Genomic DNA, 21,946 nt, shown 5'->3' with positions numbered 1-21,946 from the left:
GCATTGCACTATAATCACTGAGTTTTCTATTTCATAGCAACGAAAAGCCAAGAGAGATTTGAAGATAAAGATATTTTTTACCAGTTTTCAAACGATGAATGTGATGTCCTAGTCTGCCCCTTTGGAAAGGACGAGGAATGGAAAAATGGTGCAAGACTGCTTGGGCACTTAGTCCCATATATTCAATCAAGAACAAATCTGCAGATAATGTTAGTATATTTTATGATTTCTTTTTAATATGCCAAAGAAAGAAATGAACTGATACAGAAGAAAATGTCACCTGTGGTACAATGCATGGGGATTAATTTGTTTTGACACATAATCTTAAACAGTTGATAACTAATCAGTTGAGCACTTGTACACCTCACCCAATTTTATTTACATTGAAGTTAATCAAGTGTTTGGTGATGCCTGCTCCATAAGCCAGATATTGCCTCATACTTAAAGGTGTTGATTTGTCATTAGTTAAGTGTGTGTTCATAGGAATGGGAAATGTTTGCTTGTTAACAAAATCCTCATGGCATATGTTGGCTGAAGTCACATGTGTACATGCATAACCCAGCTCTGCTGATTAATTAAAAGCTTGCCAGGGTAGAACAATGAGGCAGACATTCATAAATAATTGTAACACAATTGCACATCAGTGATGTTCACTAAACAATCAAAGACATCAAGACTGTTAGTAGCTGAATCTACATCATATCGCCAAATAAATGCAACAGCTAATTCTCATTAGGAAATGTTGCAATGGGGAGGGCTGGAATGGGTGAGTTTTTTAAATAAAAGCATGTATGTGGATTGATTTATGCAAAGAGATTACAAACTCATCATTTTGGTTGATTGGTTTTGGAGAAAGTGACTAGGATGAGAGAATTATAGTGCTGGAGGAACTGAGACAGAATGGAGATGGGGTTGCAGGTTTTTTGTGACTGATAAGATGAAATAAAGGATGCATTGAAGCCATATTGAACTTGAGAATCTCAGAGGAATACTAGGCAGCTAGCGGAGGGAGAGAATTGAAGAATACCTGAGAATGGTTATGGACCAGAGAAGTTCTGTAACAATTGACACCGGAGGAATGAGGGGGGAGGTAAAGGACAATGAAAGAGAATGGACATTGTGGGTAGATGGAAAGAAAAGTAATTTCCTTTTATGAAAGAAAATGGGCTACTGCATCTATTTTTCCATATGTCTTGAGCAGAGAGAAATATTTTGCACAGGACTTTAAACATTTAACCTGATTTTTGGAAGAGCAATTCAGCATAGAGAAAAAAAAGGCATGGTCTTCAATTCTGTAGAACAAGAGGATAGGAGACAGGCCATTTAAGATTGGGAGAACTGCAACTGCCTAAAAATAACTCAAAGACTTGGAGTGATTTATCATATTCCAGGGCGCTACCCATTGTGGCAGCTGAGCTACCATGTGGAAATTGAATGACAGGAATGTTAGTGTCCAAACGGGGTCAATGATCAGAGAAGTTTTGGAAAATCTACTCAAATGTCACTACACCAAAAAAATACATTTAGCATGACAAAAGCTCCAAGGGTTAATAGGAATGATTATCATACAAAACTTGGCACCCAAATATATTATCTATAGGGCAGGTGACTAAAAACGGCCCAATCGATAGGTTTTAAGAAGGATTATTAAAAGATTGAGGATTAGAGTGGTTTGAGGATGGAAATATTTTGCAAAGTGGCACATCTTCTGAAATATTTTGCAAAGTGGCACTAACTTAAGAGACCTGCAGGAATATGTGAAAAAAATGTCTGACCTACTTATTGATTATGTTTATTTTTCCCACAAACACGTCTGGGACACGAACACTTCACATGTTAAAACATTGGTGTATTTTCCGCAAAGTGTGACACTGCATACTTCCATATGTACTTCCAAAGATGGCGGATGTGCAGGAGTGGGCACCGTCTGTGTATGGCAGCCTGCCCGCAGTCCGTCTCTTCACCTTTTTTTAAATTTCAAGTCCTGTTAAAAAATGTTAGTTGGAGGTCTTTTATGTGGTGGGTGGGGAAGGGGGAAACTTTATTTCTTAGTCCCCTACTTGGTTGGAGAGGCAGCATCCCTTCGAGCTGCTTCTTCGCCCTGTCCTCGTGGCCTACCATCGAGAATGGAGCGGCGTTTCGTGTCGGGACCGGCCGGGACTACAGCTTCGGCGGTGGTGGTGCAGCGCTGGGATACCAGCACGGAGTGGGCGATGCCTTACCGGGTCGCCGTGCGTTAAGCTCCGGAGCGCTGTGGCCGCCGACTCCCAACATCGCGGAGCTGTGGCTGCGGGCATTTGGCCGCGGGCGGCGCTGGATTTGGAGCACCGCGGAGCCTGGGATTGAGTTCGCCGGGGTCGGAGCTCCACCGGCACGGCCTGAGGACTACGAATGCCCCGGTCTCCGGGGAGGAGGCAGCCGCTCCAGACTTTCCAAGCCGCTGAGGAATGTTTCACCCGACGCCGGTGTTCCATCTTCACGGCAAGAGGGCCCTGAAAATGATCGGATTGGCTGCAAGGCCACAAATGGGCCCCGACCTTGGGTGTTTCACAGAGGAAGAGGACTTAACTTTCTGGTGCCTTTCCCCACAGTGGATATTTTTGATTCTGCTGTGGGGGGACGTTTGTGTTGAACTCTATAATGTGTTGTGTCCATTTTCTTTATTTTTTTTAACCTTTTTCTATGGTTTGTATGGAAACTTATTATCTATTTTATGTAAAGCATTTTGGTGTCAATGCGAGTTGACTTAAAACGTGCTATATAAATAAAACTTACTTACTTACTTACTATAAGTCATACTGAAATGCACGCATGCGGCAAAATCAGTTGTAGTGCCTATCCTGGACAGATAGCTGATTGACATATTTGAGGGAAAGCTGGGCATGCAGTCCTGGAAATCATGCACTTTTTTTCCGTAATAATCATTCATTAATTTTAATGACCAGACAATATTACAGATATGAGATCTCAACACCCCACCCCCATTGGAACTATTATTATGTAAATGACATCATTAGCTAACAATGTGCACATATACTGTATAAAATGGTCATGATTTAGATAAGATACCACCAGCTATTAGTATCTACAGATCTATACTACAACTTCTTCAGGAATTCAGAGGGTGGTGGAAGACCAGAATAACATTTTCCAAAATAAATATAATTAGGAGGAAATGTATAACAAATGAAAGTAACCATTTCAGGTAAAATGTACTGTTTAGATAATAGATATATTTTCCTAAGCCTATGTTTAATGTATCTCGTTAATGTATCTTTAATTTACGGTAGATGAGCAATGCATAAGTCTAGCTCAAATACTTAATAGAGTGACTTACAGAACTAGCTTGAGCATACAGAAGGTCAGGCAATTTGGGGAAACCGAAACAGAGTTAATGTCTCAGGTCACAGACCCTTCGTCAGAACAGGCTAGGTTTTTCTGACCTGAAAGCTTACCCCGTTTCTCTTTCCAGAGATGCGACTTGACGTGCTGAATATTTCTTGCACTTTCTGTTTTTATTTCAGATTTTCAGTGTCTCCAGTTTTATTGACTTTGCAGAGAGTAATTGGCTCAAAATAATGGACAAGCCAATTATTGAAAATGTATAGTATAGAACCAAAACTGCAGTTAGTGTGAAGCAATGGCATGGAGTTAGAGTTAAATAACCAATAATAGACATACCACAATAATTGGATTTGGCATAATAAACCCTGACACTTTAAAAGCCCGCCTCCTGATCTTAGCTTGATGGGAATGCATGCTTTCTTTATGTCCCAAAGATGATGGTTCATTTCTAAGTAATTCAAAATCTGAACAACAGTTTTTTGGCATAGTGTGAACATGTGTCAAATTTGTAAATTACTGGAGTAACTCGGGTATAAGGAAGTTATTTAGAGTCAAAGAGTTACACGACATGGAAACAGGCTCTTCAACCCAACTTGTTCATGCCAACTTAAAGCCCCATCTAAGCTAGTCTAATTTGCCTGCATTTGGCCCATACGGATATTGTATATCCATATAAGCCTTCCTTAGCCATGAACCTGTCAAATTGTCATTTAAATGTTATTATTGTACCTGCCTAACCACTTCCACAGGTAGCTTATTCAATTTCTGGTAAGGCATTGAACTTTCTTGTTGGAGTTCATTTGAATATTTGAGGATGGTGAAATGCACGTTGACTAATACAAATTACCATTGTCAGCTTAAAAATGATTACAACCAAATCATTGGACAATGGAATGGAGTCATTACCTTTTCTTATATTTTCTTAGCCATTAGTCCGTTTATTTACAGATTCTAATTTATCTGGGTATCTGCAAACTGTTCACAAAAATACAGTTGATTTAGTACTGTTATCTTGTAATTTTAATCATAAATTTTAGCAATAATGGCTTTTATGAAATGCATGATTATTTTACATTGAATTGAGAATTAGTAAATGTAATATCTGTTCATTCCCGCTCTATGTTATTGATACAACATCTGTATTGTAATTGGTTTAAAAAGATAAGTTGAATGTTTCAGAACCTATGTCCTTTAGAACTGAGCAAAAAAAAACACAGGCTGAGATCCATCCATGTGTTCAAGGAGAGAGAAGTGTATTTTATGATTTTTCTACCTAATTAGCATTCAATGAAATTAATAGCTAATGGATTCTCCACTCTTTATTCCCAGCTCTGAACAGAAGTCAGCGGAGGAGAAAATAGTTTCATCTGATGAAGTCCTGCAAATTCAGGAGCTTGCTCTTTTATCAGCTACGGTAAAAAACCTTATTGATTCAGGAATGAGCAGTAATTTTCTTAGGATTTCAAGAACTGAAGCTTAATGGGGTATGTTTGGTTTTGGGGAGACGCACAATGGGCACCAGTGAATGGTAAGCCAGTTTTTCACCCCACTTGATCTGAAATCGATAAATCAATTTTATGACACAGCACATTTTGTGTCACCACCAAAACGAAAGCTAATTTTGGTTCTAACTCCTTCCAAAAGGATTGAATGCTTTTGGATTGCATGTTGCGCAACAATTACTCCAGAAATTATGACTTCTGAGAGGACAAAAGGAGTCGCAGAGTGACTGCCTTGCCTATTTTAATATTCATTATTAGTTCTTTGTCCAAATGCAAAGCAAGAATCCAAATGGAGCTTCAGTAAAAATAAGAGGAAACGTCAATTTGCACCCAATAATTTTAGAAGCACTAGTGTTTAAAAAGGTTTGTGCAGAATTGTACTAGTTTCTCACCCAAAAATAACCATTGTGGGGCAGTGGGTTTGAAATCTTTTCATGGGTTTTCTGACTGGTACCATTCAGATTCAGAGGTTTTCTGTGTGTAAGGCTGGGAAGTAAAGCTGAGGTTAGTTGGACATTGCAAAGTTAGAAATTGTCTTTGTCGGCAGTATTTAGTAGGGGTTTTCAGAGGAGGATGTTATTTGAGGAGCGATGTCAGACACTGTAGCCTGAATATCAGATATTGGGGAGAAAGGAGTTGAATGTCAGGAATCTGTTAGCAAGGCTGAGAAAGGAAATAAATTGCTTTGGACAGCTGAGGTAAATATAATTGCTCCCACTGGCCATGACCAGTACAAGTTTGTACTTACTGGTCTAAAACCCTTCTTGCTCTCTGTAAATGACTGAATAACACAATCTGAAATCCAAGATCATCTTTAATCAGTATCCAAACTATAGCGGTACAGCAGGTTGTTAGTTGCTATAACTTCATAACCGCTTTCAAGACTGAGCAGTACAGGAAGTGGGTGTTAATCTAAATCGTACAGTAGGGTGGGGTTAGTGATGCTATTCTACGATGATTGGTTATTCTGCATAAACCAATCTACACTCTCTTTCAGCAACTATGTTTTATAAGATAAAGAAATCCTGGTCCCGGGGTTAAAAGTAAAATTTATCTTGAAATGAGGCCCTTTAAATTATTTAAATTAAAGACCATTTTTCTAAGAGCAGGCTAGTCATTTGCTTCCAAACAACCTTGGTTGCAATGTGAAAAAGGTGCACAGCAGGTCGGTTGGGATTGAAATGCAGGTATTTGAATAGGGTGGCTAACAGTTAAATCTAACGAGGCCGAGTATTGCAACAAATCTCAATCTTAATTATACTTCTGTTGAAGGATTTAAAACATTGTGAATATTTCCTCTGTATTCTTAAGCATCTTGAATTAACTGACAAGTATTTTCCCCCTTCACAGAGGCAACTAATTCTCAATTTCCCTTTTTCTCTGATGTTCCTTTCTTGCAGTGGGATATTGCTAGGGTTGCCAGCTGTCCCGTATTAGCCGGGCCATCCCATATATTGGGCTAAATTGGTTTGTCCCATACGGGATGGCCCTTGTCCCATATTTAACTGCTACTACTCTGTAATCACCAGAGGCCTTGCTTAAGACAGATCCTAGATCTGATACAACAGCGTGCATGTTGCATGTACTGTTGACGCCACGCACAAGTGATTCACCTGTCATTAGTTGTACGCTATATTTTACCAGTCTCTGTAACCCCCTCCCCCTCAATGTCTCGCCCCCTCAATGTCCCCTCCCTTCCCCCTCAATGTCCCCTCCCTTCCCCCTCAATGTCCCCTCTCCCTCAATGTCCGCTCTCCCTCAATGTGCGTGTGATGGCGCCTAACGGCAGCGGCTCAACTGCTGTCCCTCTGTCTTTTTTTAATTTTTGTCACGTTCGATGTATTTGGTTTTAATTTTCATTATTTTTTAGCTGTGTATATGTGGGGGGGGGGGGGGGGGGGGGAATCCGTTTAATCTCTTACCTGTACGGGGACCCGACTTTTTCACTGTCGGGTCTCCGGTGTCGTCGGGCCTGACATCGTGGTGCCGGCGGTGGTCTCCAACCGGAACCAACCTGAGGGCTCCAGCCGCGGAGCCTGCGGACTCGCCATCGCGGAGCTGGCCGACTTCGGAGTGGGGAGAGCTGTGGTGGCGCGCGGCTGCAACCCGACTTCGGAGCTTCGGAGGCTCCGACCACAGGCCCGGTAGACAGGAACATCAGGAGCTTGCAGGTCCCTGGTGGGAGACCGCTTTTCGGAGCTCCCACAATGGCAACGTCTCCCGCTGGAATTGCGGGGTTTAAATGACTATAGCGGGGCCTAACATCGCCCGGCGCGGCTTAAACGGCCGCGGGACTTACCATCGCCCGCCGGGGTCTTTAACATCGTGGGCCCCAGCCGCCTCGACACTGCAGTTGGACTGCTGGACCGCGGGAGAAGAACAAAGGGAAGAGATAAGACTTTTGCCTTCCATCACAGTGAGGAGGTGTTGGAGATTTACTGTGATAGATGTTTGTGTAAATTGTGTTAAGTGTGTGTCTTGGTTTTTTTTTGGAATGTCGTGACTGCAGGAATGAAATTTCGTTCAAACCTTGTCTGTTTGAATGACAATAAAAGGCATTCCATTCTATCCCCCTCCCCTCAAACAGAAAGTTGGCAACCCTACATCCTGCGCCAATGTTTCTTTCCTTCCTTCATCAAAATGATCACTCTTTCTCTTGATCCATCTTCACCAGAGGCACTATCCCACCCTTTTAAGACACTCTTCCTCCCAAAGGCACTTCTCCCTCTTTATTGACTGTTTCTCACATCTGTTCAGGATTTAGGGTGATGGGTGGATGGGTACTGTTGCACTTGTCAAAAGGTGTTCTCCAACCATTATTAATTGATTTGATTCAGACTTACTGGAACTTATTATAGTGCACCATCATAATTTCACTGGAGGCCATTTGAACGGGGTACTGATTGTGGATGATCAGCCATGATCGCATTGAATGGCGGTGTTGGCTCGAAGGGCCGAATGGCCTACTCCTGCACCTATTTTCTATGTAGCTATGAAATGCGCACTCACTGAAGATATGGTGATCTAAATCTGAGGAAAGTGAGAGCTTTTTTGATGATGTTTATGGTGAAGTCATGTGAATTATCTTGAAATGACAGATTTGATTTCTCTTTTCATTTTAGCATCAATAAAACTTAGTTCATTGCAGCACTTCAAAACGCTTTGCACGATGAATTATTATATCCATGTAGTCAAACATTCAATTTATTCTGGGAAAACTGTAATTACAGTGAAATTGCTTAAAATAATTTTTAATTTAAACATATTTTCAATGCAGTAATTTAAATATTAATATTTGCCTCGGGATCATAAAGCACGATTGTCACCACTCCCTGATAGACCATGTCTTCATAATCAGTACTCCATTAAAAAAATACAATTCAGTTTTGTAGCTGAAAATTCCTAAGCAGATATGATTAATGTAAATTCCTATTTGCAGCAAAAGATAACAATAAATGCGTATGCATTAATAGGAATAATTTTGATCACATTTAAAAAAAATGTTCCTTCGGGTCTTCTGCTGCAGAATATGTTTACAAAACAGAATAACCTGCTGATCTGTGACAACTCATGTTTTTTCTTTGGACAATAGGTGAAGAAGGAGCTGGATGCTGCTATTGCTTCAAAAACAGAAACATCACGTGAGTAACTCTATTCGATTCCCACCCAGTTGCTTTCCGCCAGCAATGTTCACACAATGCAGAAGGATAACGTGCATTACTGACACCACATCCTCTGAGGGAAAAAGTATTGACCTAATAGCTGTAACACCCAGTTGGTACTTCCTATCAAACCGGGACTGAATAATGGCTATATCATGCTTCAAACCAGCTGCTTCCTTAAAAATAGTTCTGTTTATTTTATACAAAAGGTCAGTGTTTAACTTTTAATATATAATCTCAGTTATTCATAAAATAATTAGATGGAACAATAACAAGAAAAAGAAACATTCAATTACTGAAAATTGAAATAGAAACAAAACTGCTGGAAAATGTACTGCTTGCATTTCACCCGTTATACATAAGAATTACAAGCAGAAAGTAGATAATGGCCCTCTGAACATGTTCTGTCATTAATCAAGATCATAGCTGATCTACTATCTCAATGCCATTTTTCTTAACTATTCCCACTTCCTTGAAGGAGAATGAGGGGCAATTTAATTGAATATAAATTGACAGGCCAAAACTGCATGAACAAGAAAGATCTAGTTTCCTTGGGAGATAATTCAGTAACTAGGAGGTCATAGCCTTGTTAATTGGCAGCAGATTTGGAGTTAGAGGACAGCCGATGAACAAATTTTCACCAAAAAGTCATATTGATTTTTGGAACTCATTGCCTGAAAGAATGGTGAGTGCAGGACACCCTCATCACATTGAAAAAGCACCTGGATGAGCTGTAATCCAAAAGAGTACAGATCAGGAGAAGGAGGAGAAAGTAATTGTTCAAGAAGGAACTGCAGATGCTGGAAAATCGAAGCTACACAAAAATGCTGGAGAAACTCAGCGGGTGCAGCAGCATCTATGGAGCGAAGGAGAAAGTAATTGTCTGAATCTGGAATTAGCTTGGGGTTGCTGATTGTGGTTCCTCAGGAAGCTGTTTGGTAAGTCACATAGTCTTGTCTTGATCATATATCTTTATTCCCTCAATGATGCTAGGTCAAACTCTTGAAGTAATATAATAGCAATGATATTTAGCAATCATTTGATTATTATGGGTGTCAGGGGTTATAGGGAGAAGGTAGGAGAATGGAGTCGAGAGGAAAAGATAGATCAGCAATGATTGAATGGCGGAGTAGACGATGGGCCGAATGGCCTAATTCTGCTCCTGTCACTTATGAACTAGTGAAATGTAGTAGTATCTGCACCAGTTGAAGAAGAATGCTCGCTACCACTTTTTTTGAGAGCAATTAGCACAGTTATTAATTGATGGCCAGGGAGAACCAAGCCTATAACATATCCAAATATTTTATGTAGAATTTTCCCAAAATAATATTTGGGGTATTTTTTCTTAGGGTAAACGTGCAGCATACATTGTAAAACTCTCCTGCAGGCAGAACATATGGCTGATGGTGTGGGTAGCTTTCAGAAAATAATTCAAATATTTCCTCTGCTTTACCTAACTGTTAAAGATTTAGCGATGCAATCTTTGTTTAGGCAATGATAAATTCATGGATTTTTTTTTTTTAGCGTGCAAGGAAGAGAACAGAAGCCAAGTTGATTTGAAAGACGCTGCTGAAAATCTCAAGAAGAATAAGGTAAATTAACTGCATAGCAATAACATACATCAACTTTATTGAACAGCAATTAAATGCTGTGCACATCTCTAAATTTGCTAACTTGAACTGTAACGATCCTGTTATTTGTTTTATTGATTACTGTTTGCATTTTCTACATCTGCTGTTGGATGGAATTTTAAAGCTGGGCTTGTGCCTTCACAAAAAAAGTGATTTGAGTTATTCCATTGCTGGGGAAATGAGAAGAAAAGTCAAAAGCTATGTCCTATTGCAGAGAAACACAGAAACATAGAAAATAGGTGCAAGAGGAGGCCCTTCATTGTGATCATGACTGATCATCCACATCCTTAAAAAATTTGATCTGCTGAGCTGGGAAAATGTAATAAATTATTCAGACTCAATTTTAGTTTATAAAATCATCCATGGACTAGCCCCACCTCCGTTAAAAGAATTTATAAAGAAGAACATAAATAGGTCGACAAGAGCAGCATCCAGGGGTGATTGTGTTGTCCCGTTTAAGAAAAGTGTATTTGGCCAGACAGTATTTTCCTATAGAGCGTCGCATACCTGGAACGCGATCCCCTGCTTCATACGGGATCTGCCAACCATCACCACATTTACAAAACAACTCAAAAAATGGTTACTGGAAAATCAAACCTGTATTCATAATCAACCGTAATATAATCATCTGGCAGTCTTTTATTGTTACTTTTTAACTTTATTGTCTGTTTTGTTATGTTTTTTGTTTGTCTTTTGTTTTGTTTTGATTCTTTTCTTATGGATTGAATGTGTTGTGATGTGTTAACCTGGTTTACCAGAGGGATTACAGATGGAAATTAGCCTATAGCTATAATCTTGCGTATTGCATGCAAATGTTTATAAATATGCACTGTCCTTAATAAAAACATCTAAAAAAATAAATTAAAAAAATCAGCAACGCGTGCCTGCCTTCTGCACATATCCTTTGATTCCGCTAGCCCCTCGAGCTAAATCTAACTCTTTCAAATTAATCCAGTGAATTGGCCTCCACTGCCCTCTGTGGGAGAGAATTCCACAAATTCCAACTCTCTGGGTAAAAATGTTTTTTCTCACCTCAGTTTTAAATGGCCTCCCCATTATTCTTAGACTGTGGCCCCTGGTTCTGAGCTCCCCCAATATTGGGAACATTTTTCCAGGATCTAGCTTGTCCAGTCCTTTTAAAATTGTATATGTTTCTATAAGAAATTGATGGCCCTCTCATCCTTCTAAATTCCAGTGAATACAAGCCCAGTCTTTCCAATCTTTCCTCATATGACAGTCCTGCCATCCCGGGGATTAACCTTGTGAACCTACCTGCACTCCCTCAATTGTAAGGATGTGGTCTCACCAGGGCCCTGTACAACTGCAGAAGGACCTCTTTACACCTATACTGAAATCCTCTCATTATGAAGCCCAACGTACCATTTGCTTTCTTCACTGCCTGCTGCACCTGCATGTTTACTTTCAGTGACTGGTGTACAAGGACACCCAAGTCTCGTTGCACTTCCTTTTTTCCTAATCTGACACCATCAAGATAATAATCTGCCGCCTTGTTCTTGTCGCCAAAGTGGATAACCTCACATTTATCTACATTATACTGCATCTGCCATGCATCTGCCCACTCACTCAACCTGCCCAAGTCACCCTGCAACCTCCAAGCATCCTATTCACAGTTCACACTGCCACTCAGCTTTGTGTCATCTGCAAATTTGCTAATGTTACTTTTAATTCCATCATCTTAATCATTAATATATATTGTAAATAATTGCGGCCCCAGCACTGACCCTTGCGGCACTCCACTCGCCACTACCTGCCATTCTGACAGGGACCCATTTATTCTTTGTTTCCTGTCTGCCAACCAATTCTCTATCCAAGTCAATACCCTACCCCCAATACCATGTGCTCCAATTTTGCCCACTAACCTCCTATGTGGGACCTTATCAAAGACTTTCTGTAAGTCCAGATACACTACATCCACTGGTTCTCCTACATCCATTTGACTTGTCACATCCTCAAAAAATTCCAGAAGATTAGTCAAGCAGGATTTCCCCTTCATAAATCCATGCTGACTTGGACCAATCCTTTTACTGCTATCCAAATGCCCCATTATCACCTCTTTAATAATTGACTCCAGCATCTTTCCCACCACCGATCAGGCTAACTGGTCCCCGTTTTCTCTCTCGCTCCTTTCTTGAAAAGTGGGATAACATTAGCTACCCTCCAATCCACAGGAACTGATCCTGAATCTATAGAACATTGGAAAACCATCACCAATGCATCCACAATTTCTAGAGCCACTTCCTTGAGTAACCTGGGATGCAGACCATCAGGCCCTGGAGATTTATCAACCTTCAGTGCCGTCAGTCTACCCAATACTATTTCTCGCCTAATGCAAATTTATTTCAGTTCCTCTGTCTCCCTCGATCCTCTGTCCTCTAGTACGTCTGGGAGATTGTTTGTCTTCCTTAGTAAAGACAGAACCAAAGTACCTGTTCAGCTCTTCTGCCATTTCCTGTTGAACTCTTCTGCCATTGATGTTCCACCATCTTTCATGCTAGGATCCTTTTCCAGTTGACCTTGACCAGCTCCTCTCTCATGCCTTCAATGCCCCCTTTGTTCTACTGCAACACTGACACTTCTGATGTGACCTTTTCCCTCTCAAATTGCAGATTAAAACTTATTATATTATGGTCACTACCTCCGAGCGGTTTCTTTACCTTGAGTTCCCTTATTAAATCTGGTTCATTAGACAGCAGTAAATCCAGAATTGCCTTCTCCTTGCCTGGTAGGCTCCAATACAAGCTGCTTTAAGAATCTATCTCAGAATCACTCTACAAACTCCATTTCTTGGGGTCCAGAATCAACCTGATTTTTCCCAGTCTACCTGCATATTGAAATCTCCCATAACCACAGTGGCATTACCTTTGTTACATGCCAGTTTTAACTCCTGCTGCAACTTTCACCCTATATCCAGGCTACTGTTTGGGGGCCTGTAGATAACTCCCATTAGTGTCTTCTTACCTTTGCAATTCCTTAATTTTATCCACAACTACTATACATTGTCAATCCCTATGTCACCCCTTGCAAGGGACTGAATTTCATCCCTTACCAACAAAGCTACCTGCCTGTCCTTTCTATAGCACATATAACTCTGAATATTTAGTTCTCAGCCCTGATCCCCCTGCAGACATGTCTCTGTAATCCCCACAATGTCATATCTACCACTCTCTAACTGAGCTTCAAGCTCCTCCACTTCACTTCTTATACTTCGTGCATTCATATATAATACTTTTAATATATTACTCACCTCACCTTTCACATCGATTCCTATTTCACTTGGCCATACTCTCCTATCCCTTCATGAGCTTTCAGTCCTGTTAATTCTGGTGTCTTTCTTCACTTTTCCCGTACTCTCTTTCCCTTTAACTCCATCCTTGTATTTCCAATTTGTCTCTCCCCCCCCCAACTATTTAGTTTAAACCCACCCGTAAAGCAGTGGCAAACCTGCCTGCCGGAATGCTGGTCCCCCACCTGTTAAGGTGCAACCCGTCCCTTTTGTACAATTCACCCTTACCCCAAAACAGATCCCAGTGGTCTAAGCATCTAAATCCCTGCCCCCTGCACCAGCTCCTCAGCCACACATTCAGATCCCCTATCTCCCTGTTCCTGCCCTCACCAGCACGAGGAACTGGAAGCAAACTGGAGATAACCACCCTGCTTTTCAGCCTCTTTCCGAGCTCTCTAAAGTCACGCTGCAGAATCGCTTTCCTCTTTTTCCCGACGTCATTTGTGCCTACATGTACTTCCGGCTGCCCCCCTTCCCCTTTGAGGATGCCCTGCAATCGGTCTATGACGTCCTGGACCCTGGCACCAGGAAGGCAACACACCATCCTTGAATCCCGCCTGTTGCCGCAGAAACCCCTGTCTGTACCTCTCACTATGGAATCCCCTACTGCCATGGCTCTGCCTGTCGTCTGTCTCTTCGACTTTGCCTCAGCGCCATGTTTTGACTCGCAGACCTGTCCACCGCTCAGACTGGCAGTGTCTTCTGTCCCAACAGCTTCCAAGAGGGTGTACCTGTTTTCAAGATGTACAACCCCAGGGGTCTCCTGTACTCCAAGTTTCCTTCCCTTCCTCATTGTCACCCATCTTCTCTCTTCCGATAACCTCGGTGTAACGATCTCGCTGTAAGTCCTGTCCAGGAAATTCCCGGGTGATCCTGAGGTCACCCAGTTGCCTCTCCAGTTCCCTAACACGGTCAGGAGCTGAACCTAGACATATTTCTAGAATTGTAGCAGCCAGAGGCACCAGCCGTGTCCCTGACCTCCAACATCCTGCAAGCAGCACACTGAATCATTTGATGACAAGTAATTATTAGTTAGGTGTGCACTTTTCCGGTTTCTAGTGATAGTTGTATGTGTGCTACAAATTTTGTTGCCAATACCAGAAGTATTTTCAGCTTCACAATAATTGGCTCCACCAGTAAAGAGGGATTTATTTTTATTGATCGGTATATAATTAGGTGGCTGTATCAGTGAAGCAATCACTAATATGAACTGGAAATTGTAATCTTGCAAACACTCAGCACAACTAATCTCTTACTCTTTAAAAAGGGAGATGAATTTAATAAGAAGAGGCAAATTACAAACCAGTAGAAAAAAATATTTCTTAATGCATCAATGAACATGATGATATTCACACTAAAAGACACACGGTGCTAGAGTAAACTCAGTGGATCATATTTGCATTGCAGCTTTTAGAACATTTCACATTTTAAAGAAGAATGAAATATATATGCATTTCTGATTTGTGATTTCCTCCTAATATATCATTGCTAATTTTAAGTGGTAAGCTTCCACTGGCCCGGGTACAAATTCAGAATGCATTTCATAGCTGGGCGATATTCAATACTTCTTCCAAGTATTGATAATCTGTAGAGGATAATCAGGAGGCAGCTTCCTTGTCCATGCATGATAAGATCCATGAGATTTCATAGGATTTGAGGTCAACATTGCAGACTTGAATGGCTGTCCTTCTCCATCTGTAAGCCAATGTGTTGCTGCCTCACATGGCTCTGTCCAGTTGGTCACCCAGCGATTATGATGGCGGATCACATAAACTAAGACTCAATTTTGTCAGTACAACTTTGTCAGGCTGTTGTTTAACTACTCAATGAGATAGTCCTTCTAACTTAGATTTCAGTCCTCAGCTGTTTGTGAGGAGGACTTTGTAATGTTGACCAGGCTGTGAGTTAAGGCCCTGTCGCACTTTCCCGAGTTACTCATGATCTCTCCCGAGTTTTCCACTTGATTCGAACTTTGAGAATTACGGTAATAGCCATTCGTATGTACTCTGGGCTATTTTTTTTAACTCGTGGACATTTTACAACATGTTGAAAAAACGTCCCGACTTACTTGATGCCCCGAGTTCCTTCGGCTGGCATTACGAGCTGCTACGAAAAATCTATGGACTCCTACGAGCTCGCTACCGACATTCCCTGAGTTCGAATCAAGGAGAAAACTCAACGGGAGAGTTTGAGTAACTCAGGAAAGTGGGACAGGGCTTTAACTTTGCCATGTGCTCATGCCAGTGCTGGATGGTTGGCCACTTTTATTCTTTCACCGTTTTGTCTATGATACATTTGAGGTCATTTCAGTTAAGAAGCAATAACATTGCTACGTGAATTGGATTAAATATTGGTTTGAACGATAAGAATGGTAAATTTCCTCACCTGAAGAACATTAGTCAGGCAGCTTTTTTTTTTTTTTTTTTAGGTTTGGGCTGAGATTTATTATTGTTCCAGGTACAGTGAAAAGCTTTGCTTTGCTATCCAATCAGATTAGATAATATCAATACAAGCAAGCCAAACTCAAGAACAATAGGGTGGCACGGTGGCGCAGCAGTAGAGTTGCTGCCTTACAGTGACGGTGACCTGGGTTTGATCCTGATTATGGGTTCTCAGTTCAGAGTTTGTATGTTCTCCCCGTGACCACGTGGGTTTTCTCCGAGATCTTCGGTTTCCTCACACTCTACTCCCACACTCCAAAGACCTACAGGTTTGTCGGTTAATTGGCTTGGCATAAGTGTAAATTGTCCACAGTGTATGTAGGATAGTGTTAATATGCAGGGATCGCTGGTTGGCGTGGACTCGGTGGGTCGAAGGGCTTGTTTTCGCGCTGTATCTCTAAACTAAACTAAACTAAAACAGTTAGTGCAACGGATAAGTTATAGAATGCAGAATACAGTTCTCAGCATTGTAGCACACTAGTTCAAAGGACAAAGTAAAATGTTCACAAAAGGTGCAGGAGTAGGCCATTCGGCCCTTCGAGCCAGCACCGCCATTCACTTTGATCATGGCTGATCATCCACAATCAGTACCCCGTTCCTGCCTTCTCCCCATATCACTATCTTTAAGAGCTCCATCTAACAATGGGGTAGAGGGGAATCAGACAATACCCTAGCTTATGGAAGGACCATTTGGAAGCCTGATAACAGGTGTACCTGAGTGAGAAGGTACACACCTTCAAGCTTCTGTACCTTCTCCATAGAGAGGAGCTGGGAGAAGAAGGAATGACTGGGATGGGGTTAGTCTTTGATTATGTTGGCTGCTTTCCCAAAGCAGTGTAGATGAGAGCAATGGTGGGAAGTATGATCTGTGTGATGGACTGGGCTATATCTACAACTCTACAATCTCTTGCGGTCTTGGGCGAAGCTGGTCCCAAAGCAAGCGGTGATGCAACGCAACAATATGCTTTCTATGGAGCATCTGTTGAAATGTTACAATAATCTGGTAGTTTCACAATCATCAATATCTTGTCTTTTCTTGATAAATTCAGGATCATTATTTGAATTAACAATTCACAGCTGCCATTGGGATTTTTGTCCAGACCTCCAAGTTAATAGCTTTATTTCTTAGCTATTGTACAGACAATTCACTTGTAAAAATGACTTGGTTTTCGATAATTGATTATTTTGAGAAACAAGCCCCTCTCCTAAAGGACTGTTGTGAGTATTTTGTAGTGCTTGTGTATCTCTGTATACGGAATCAGACTACACTGATCTCATATATTTTCTTCCTGGAGAAGATGTGATGATATGTATCTTTATGAAGTAGTTACTAAGCAGCAGCATTTCAAATCTTTAGGCATGATGAAGTACTTTGAATAATTTCTGGCTGGGTGTGAAAGTGAGTGCATTTGACATTTGATAGTGATCCAACACTGCACAGTATAATCAAGATTCTGCACATCTTAGATTGTGGTTTAAAATACCTGTTTTTTTCATTTCCAACCCAGGATGGAATAGTTTGCAGTGTAAGGGAGGGAGACGATATTGATGGCAATGAATTAATCCAAAAACAGTCAACTGTAGCTCCTGTTATTCTGACAGAAGACGTTTACCATGTTCATGCAGTCACTGAAGAGAATTTCAGCAGGATACGGAAGGTGAGCCCTCAGTAAAATCTTACAGTTGCCATGTGACATGGATAATACTGATATTCAGCATGTGAACTGGAACATGACAGTTTTATCAAATCATATTCAGTTTAACATCTTATTTCGCACTGCGGTCTGTATTTAAAGAATCATATAATTTTCTGTTTTCATTTTTGGCCAGAGACTGACAAATATTAAATATAAAATACAGTTAATAGTCATATTTTCCCTCCAAACACGTTTGTCTTTGTGAAGAGAACATACAGCCTGCCTTAATCAATGAATCATTTGATAATATTGTACTAATTCCTCAAGCGTGATGACTTTCAGATGTAGCATTAGGGAAAGACAGCTAATGAAATTCAATTACCTGCCCTGTGTTCCAAACTGAATAATTTTTATGAGTGCCAACAAGCTTTTCTTTATGCAGCTATTTGTAGCCTATTACAAAGCTGAAATGTAGATGCCCTGTAGAGGAAATGTTTAGGAGTGATATTCTTTATGTGACAAGTAGTGTTTAGAGAGGAATATGCTGTTTGGACGCAGTGATAATGGTGGTCTATTTATTGTCCAGCTTTAACATCTTAAAATTGTGCACCTGCCTTAACGCAATGGTTGTACGCTTCTCAGAGTTGGAGCACTGTAGATTCATGTGGCCGATATTTTAAATCAATTGTCTAATCATTTAGCTCATTGCTGATGATGGAATCTTGTCATGAACAAATCGACTGTCATGCTTCCCTGCAGTGCATCAGGGATCACTCATTAAAAAGGATGTGAAGCATTTTGAAACATCTTGTGGTCACAAAATGTGGAATATAAATGGAAGTTTTTGCCTAAAGATTCAGAGTATGGTATGAAAAGAAATTGCCTTGAAAATTCAGTGCATAGTATATGCATGTTTCTCACATTGGCTTGGCTGGGGAACACCACAGGGGGTTGGGCGGGTGAAACAGTGGCGCAGCAGTAGAGCTGTTGTCTCACAGCGCCCTCTAGGATGGGATAGTTTAATGCCTTGCTCTCCACTAATGCAATCATTAATGGACTGCAGCCACATTTTATGTTTTGGTGCTCATTCCCCCATTGTGAGAAGATTAAGATTGGAGCTGGATACTGCAGTTCAATTAATCAATGTACAAATTCCACAAATTTAAGATCTGGGATCAGCAGTAGCTGCATCACCCTGAGGTGAACTCCTACTTTTAGTAATGGACAAAAGAGGAGGATATTGTTTTTAATTTTGTTGTGTAAAATATAACTACTAATAATTTTGGAAGAAATCTCAACAATAAGGTGACACAGTGGCTCAGCTGGTGGAGCTAACTATGTTAGAGACCAGGGTTTTATTTTGTCTCGGGTGCTGGCTGTGTGAAGTTTGCATGTTCTCCCTGTGACAGCGTGGGTCTCCTCTGGGTGCTCCAGTTTCATCCGACATCCCAAAGATATCTGGCTTTGTAGCTTAATTGGCCTCTGTAAATTGCCCTTAGTGTATAAATGAATGTGAAAGTAAGATAACATAGAATTAGTATGAACGGGTGATCAATGATCAGCATCGATTATGGGATGTCGAAGGGCCTATTTCCATGCTGTATCTTTCAATCAATCAATTCAATCAATAATTGTACAACCAAATTATAGGAAATCTATACATCTTATCTCTTCCCCAAAAGTTAACTTCATGATATGCCATTGAATTCCAAAATTTCAACATTATCTTTCATAATGAGAAATGTGATGAAGTCTTAAATATTCCTCAAATTATCATTGCATTGTTGGGGCAAAATTGTGATCCATAAAATCTCAAGAATGTGTCAACCAACATAATTATGGAAATCAAAATAGTATTTGTCCACTTCAGGGAAAGATCATAAAATGGTGATCTGCATCACTCAAGTGAAGTCTTAGAATTTTTTTTAGCAAACCAGATAAAAAAAGTTCTGGCTTTGTAATTATACTGATTTTATGCTCTTTTTTTTAAAGCATATTTCGACTCTTTACCCGCAAAGATAAAAATAAAATCTCTTGGAAACTATGGAAAACAAAATGAATAATTATCAGCAAAAGGATGATCTTTTCCTCTGAAATAAATTACTTCATTTTCTCTATTAAACTGTATAAAAGGTTAAAGTGAAAATGATGACTGACTTATTTTTAGTACATTACTCCAACAATGGGGATACTGTCTTAACTGAAATGTCTGAAGAGGGTAACCTTTTATTATCAGACTTTGAAGGCAGTTATACAGCGGATATGTTTGGACTGTGAATGAATTCTAAAACCAGCTGTCTTTTTCAGAGGGACTAAACTTTTTCACTGAGAGAGAACACAGTAACATATTATTTAAGAAATAACTGCAGATGCTGGAAAAATCAAAGGTAGACAAAAATGCTGGAGAAACTTAGCGAGTGAGGCAGCATCTATGGAGTGAAGGAATAGGCGACGTTTCAGGTCGATGCATATTATCTAACCACTGCTTTGAAATTATGCTTTAACAGCAGATTTCTTGATTTTTTTGTCAAGATTATACACAGCATTTTTGTTAGACACAATGTTGGAGTAATTCAACGGGACAGGCAGCATCTCTGGAGAGAAGGAAAGAGTGACGTTTCAGGTCAAGACCCTTCCTCAGACTGAAGAATCTTCGATTTAAACCAGCACCTGCTGTTCTTTCATACAGCATTTTTGTTAATTGGTTAATGTCGGAAGATAAATATCTGAGTAGTTAAAAACGTATTATTTTTCCACTATCAATTTTTCTTTTCATGAGCTTCAAACTTTTCGATTAAAATATGAACTTTTGTGGTCTTGCTCATAAGATGCTTATGTGAGCAATGTCTGATTATTTGAGCAATGGCAGATGGCACATAGGCTAAAGTCTATCTTAGTAACGTCCATTAGAGTGGGTGCAAGCTGTTTCCATTTATATTCGCAAATCTAACTGATTTAAATCAACCTCAATCGCATATATTTCCCTTTTCCTGGAGCATTAAAAAAACGAAGAAAGTCGTATCTAAATAGAGTTTCTTTCATGGCCTTAAGATGTCCCAAAACTCATCACAACCAATGAGTTTTGAAATGTAACTATTGTGGTAAAATGGAAATGCCACAGCCAATTTCCCTAAAGCAAGCTTCCCCCAAACCACAGAGATAATAACCAGATTCCCAGTTGCCTGAGAATTTAGTACTTGTCAGCGATGTTTAATATCTATAATATCTATATAGTAACATCAGCCGATTGTATATATTGTATAGAATGTTGTTCAGATGCAGAATATGGTGACTGATGCGTCTATTGGCAGAATTCAATTTCAAGGCAAATCTGTTTGAGCTGTGCTTATTAAAAATATATATATTTAAAAACCTCTCAAAATGCCAAGGAATCTTTTATATCCACCTTAAAAGACAGACAAGGCTCATCCAAAACCTAATGCTCCCAATAGCCCCAATAATCTCTTTGCAAATATGTCCACCTGGATATTTGCTCGAGGCACAGGAGTGGAACTTGAACCTTGATTTCTGACTCGGTTGTAGGAATGTACCACAGACTATTGTTGATGCCACAGACTGAGTTAGTACAAGCAAAATATTCAATCTTACCCCCCAAATCATGTTCTTTTAAATCCAGATGACTAACATAATTGAATACTTTAACATGGAAACATCAATGTTATTGAAATATAACATAAAATCTGTCTGAATACCAGACGCCCACACATATCAAAGAAATATCTTATAATTATTACAACCACATAAGAGAACTAATCATGTGGAATGAGGCACAGGCTTAAGGAAGATATGCCTTTGTGTGTGCTCTTATAAAGATATAGGGGTGGTCCTGCTTTTGAACCTAGCTCAAATCTGTTTGTTGTTGTGAACATATGCAGTTGGCGTGTTATTGTTTAAGTGATATGAAGCCTCACATTTACAGGAAGAGTAAAAGAAAGAATTCTAAAGGGCCTGTCCCACTTTCACCATCTATTTCACGACCTTTTTTACTGGTGGACATTTTTCATCATGCTAGAAAAAACGCCCCGACCTACTTGATGCCACGAGTACCTACGACTAGCATCACGGCCTGCTACGACCTACCTACGACCTCATGACGACCATGTTGCGAGTGTGAGTCAAGGGCAAACTCGGCAGAGGTCGTGAATTAGGTCATGAAAGTGGGACAGGCCCTTAACTCTCCCAAATGATCACCCTGTAAAAAGAAAATAGGTAATGTTTGCAGATAAGAAACTGGGTGGCTGAACTGATAGGAATTGGTAAACAATACCAAGTAAATTGTGTTTTCAAAAAAATTAGAAACACTCTCACTTGGTTCCACATTTTTACATTAATTCCATTTAGAAATCTGAAAATAATGAAGACAAATGCAGGCCCTGAACAGATTTACGTTGAGAAAGTTCCTC

The 21,946-nt window shown here is 40.2% G+C and overlaps 1 protein-coding gene across 2 annotated transcripts in view; it reads left to right on the top strand.

The window, feature by feature from the left end:
* rapgef5 (Rap guanine nucleotide exchange factor 5) overlaps positions 1 to 21,946 on the top strand; it is a 143,642-nt gene that overhangs the window by 34,247 nt on the left and 87,449 nt on the right. For both annotated transcript variants that reach the window (XM_033046205.1, XM_033046196.1), the window contains exons 5-9: positions 38 to 209; positions 4,675 to 4,759; positions 8,440 to 8,488; positions 10,034 to 10,101; positions 17,394 to 17,543. In XM_033046205.1, coding sequence (XP_032902096.1) covers positions 38 to 209; positions 4,675 to 4,759; positions 8,440 to 8,488; positions 10,034 to 10,101; positions 17,394 to 17,543 — 524 coding nt within the window. The remainder of the gene's footprint in view (positions 1 to 37; positions 210 to 4,674; positions 4,760 to 8,439; positions 8,489 to 10,033; positions 10,102 to 17,393; positions 17,544 to 21,946) is intronic.

The sequence above is a fragment of the Amblyraja radiata genome, chromosome 2 (assembly GCF_010909765.2).
Source record: "Amblyraja radiata isolate CabotCenter1 chromosome 2, sAmbRad1.1.pri, whole genome shotgun sequence".
In the NCBI taxonomy this organism is placed as follows: Eukaryota; Metazoa; Chordata; class Chondrichthyes; order Rajiformes; family Rajidae; genus Amblyraja; species Amblyraja radiata.
Note: the sequence above shows the minus strand (reverse complement) of the source record. Positions and strands in the feature narration are given on the sequence as shown.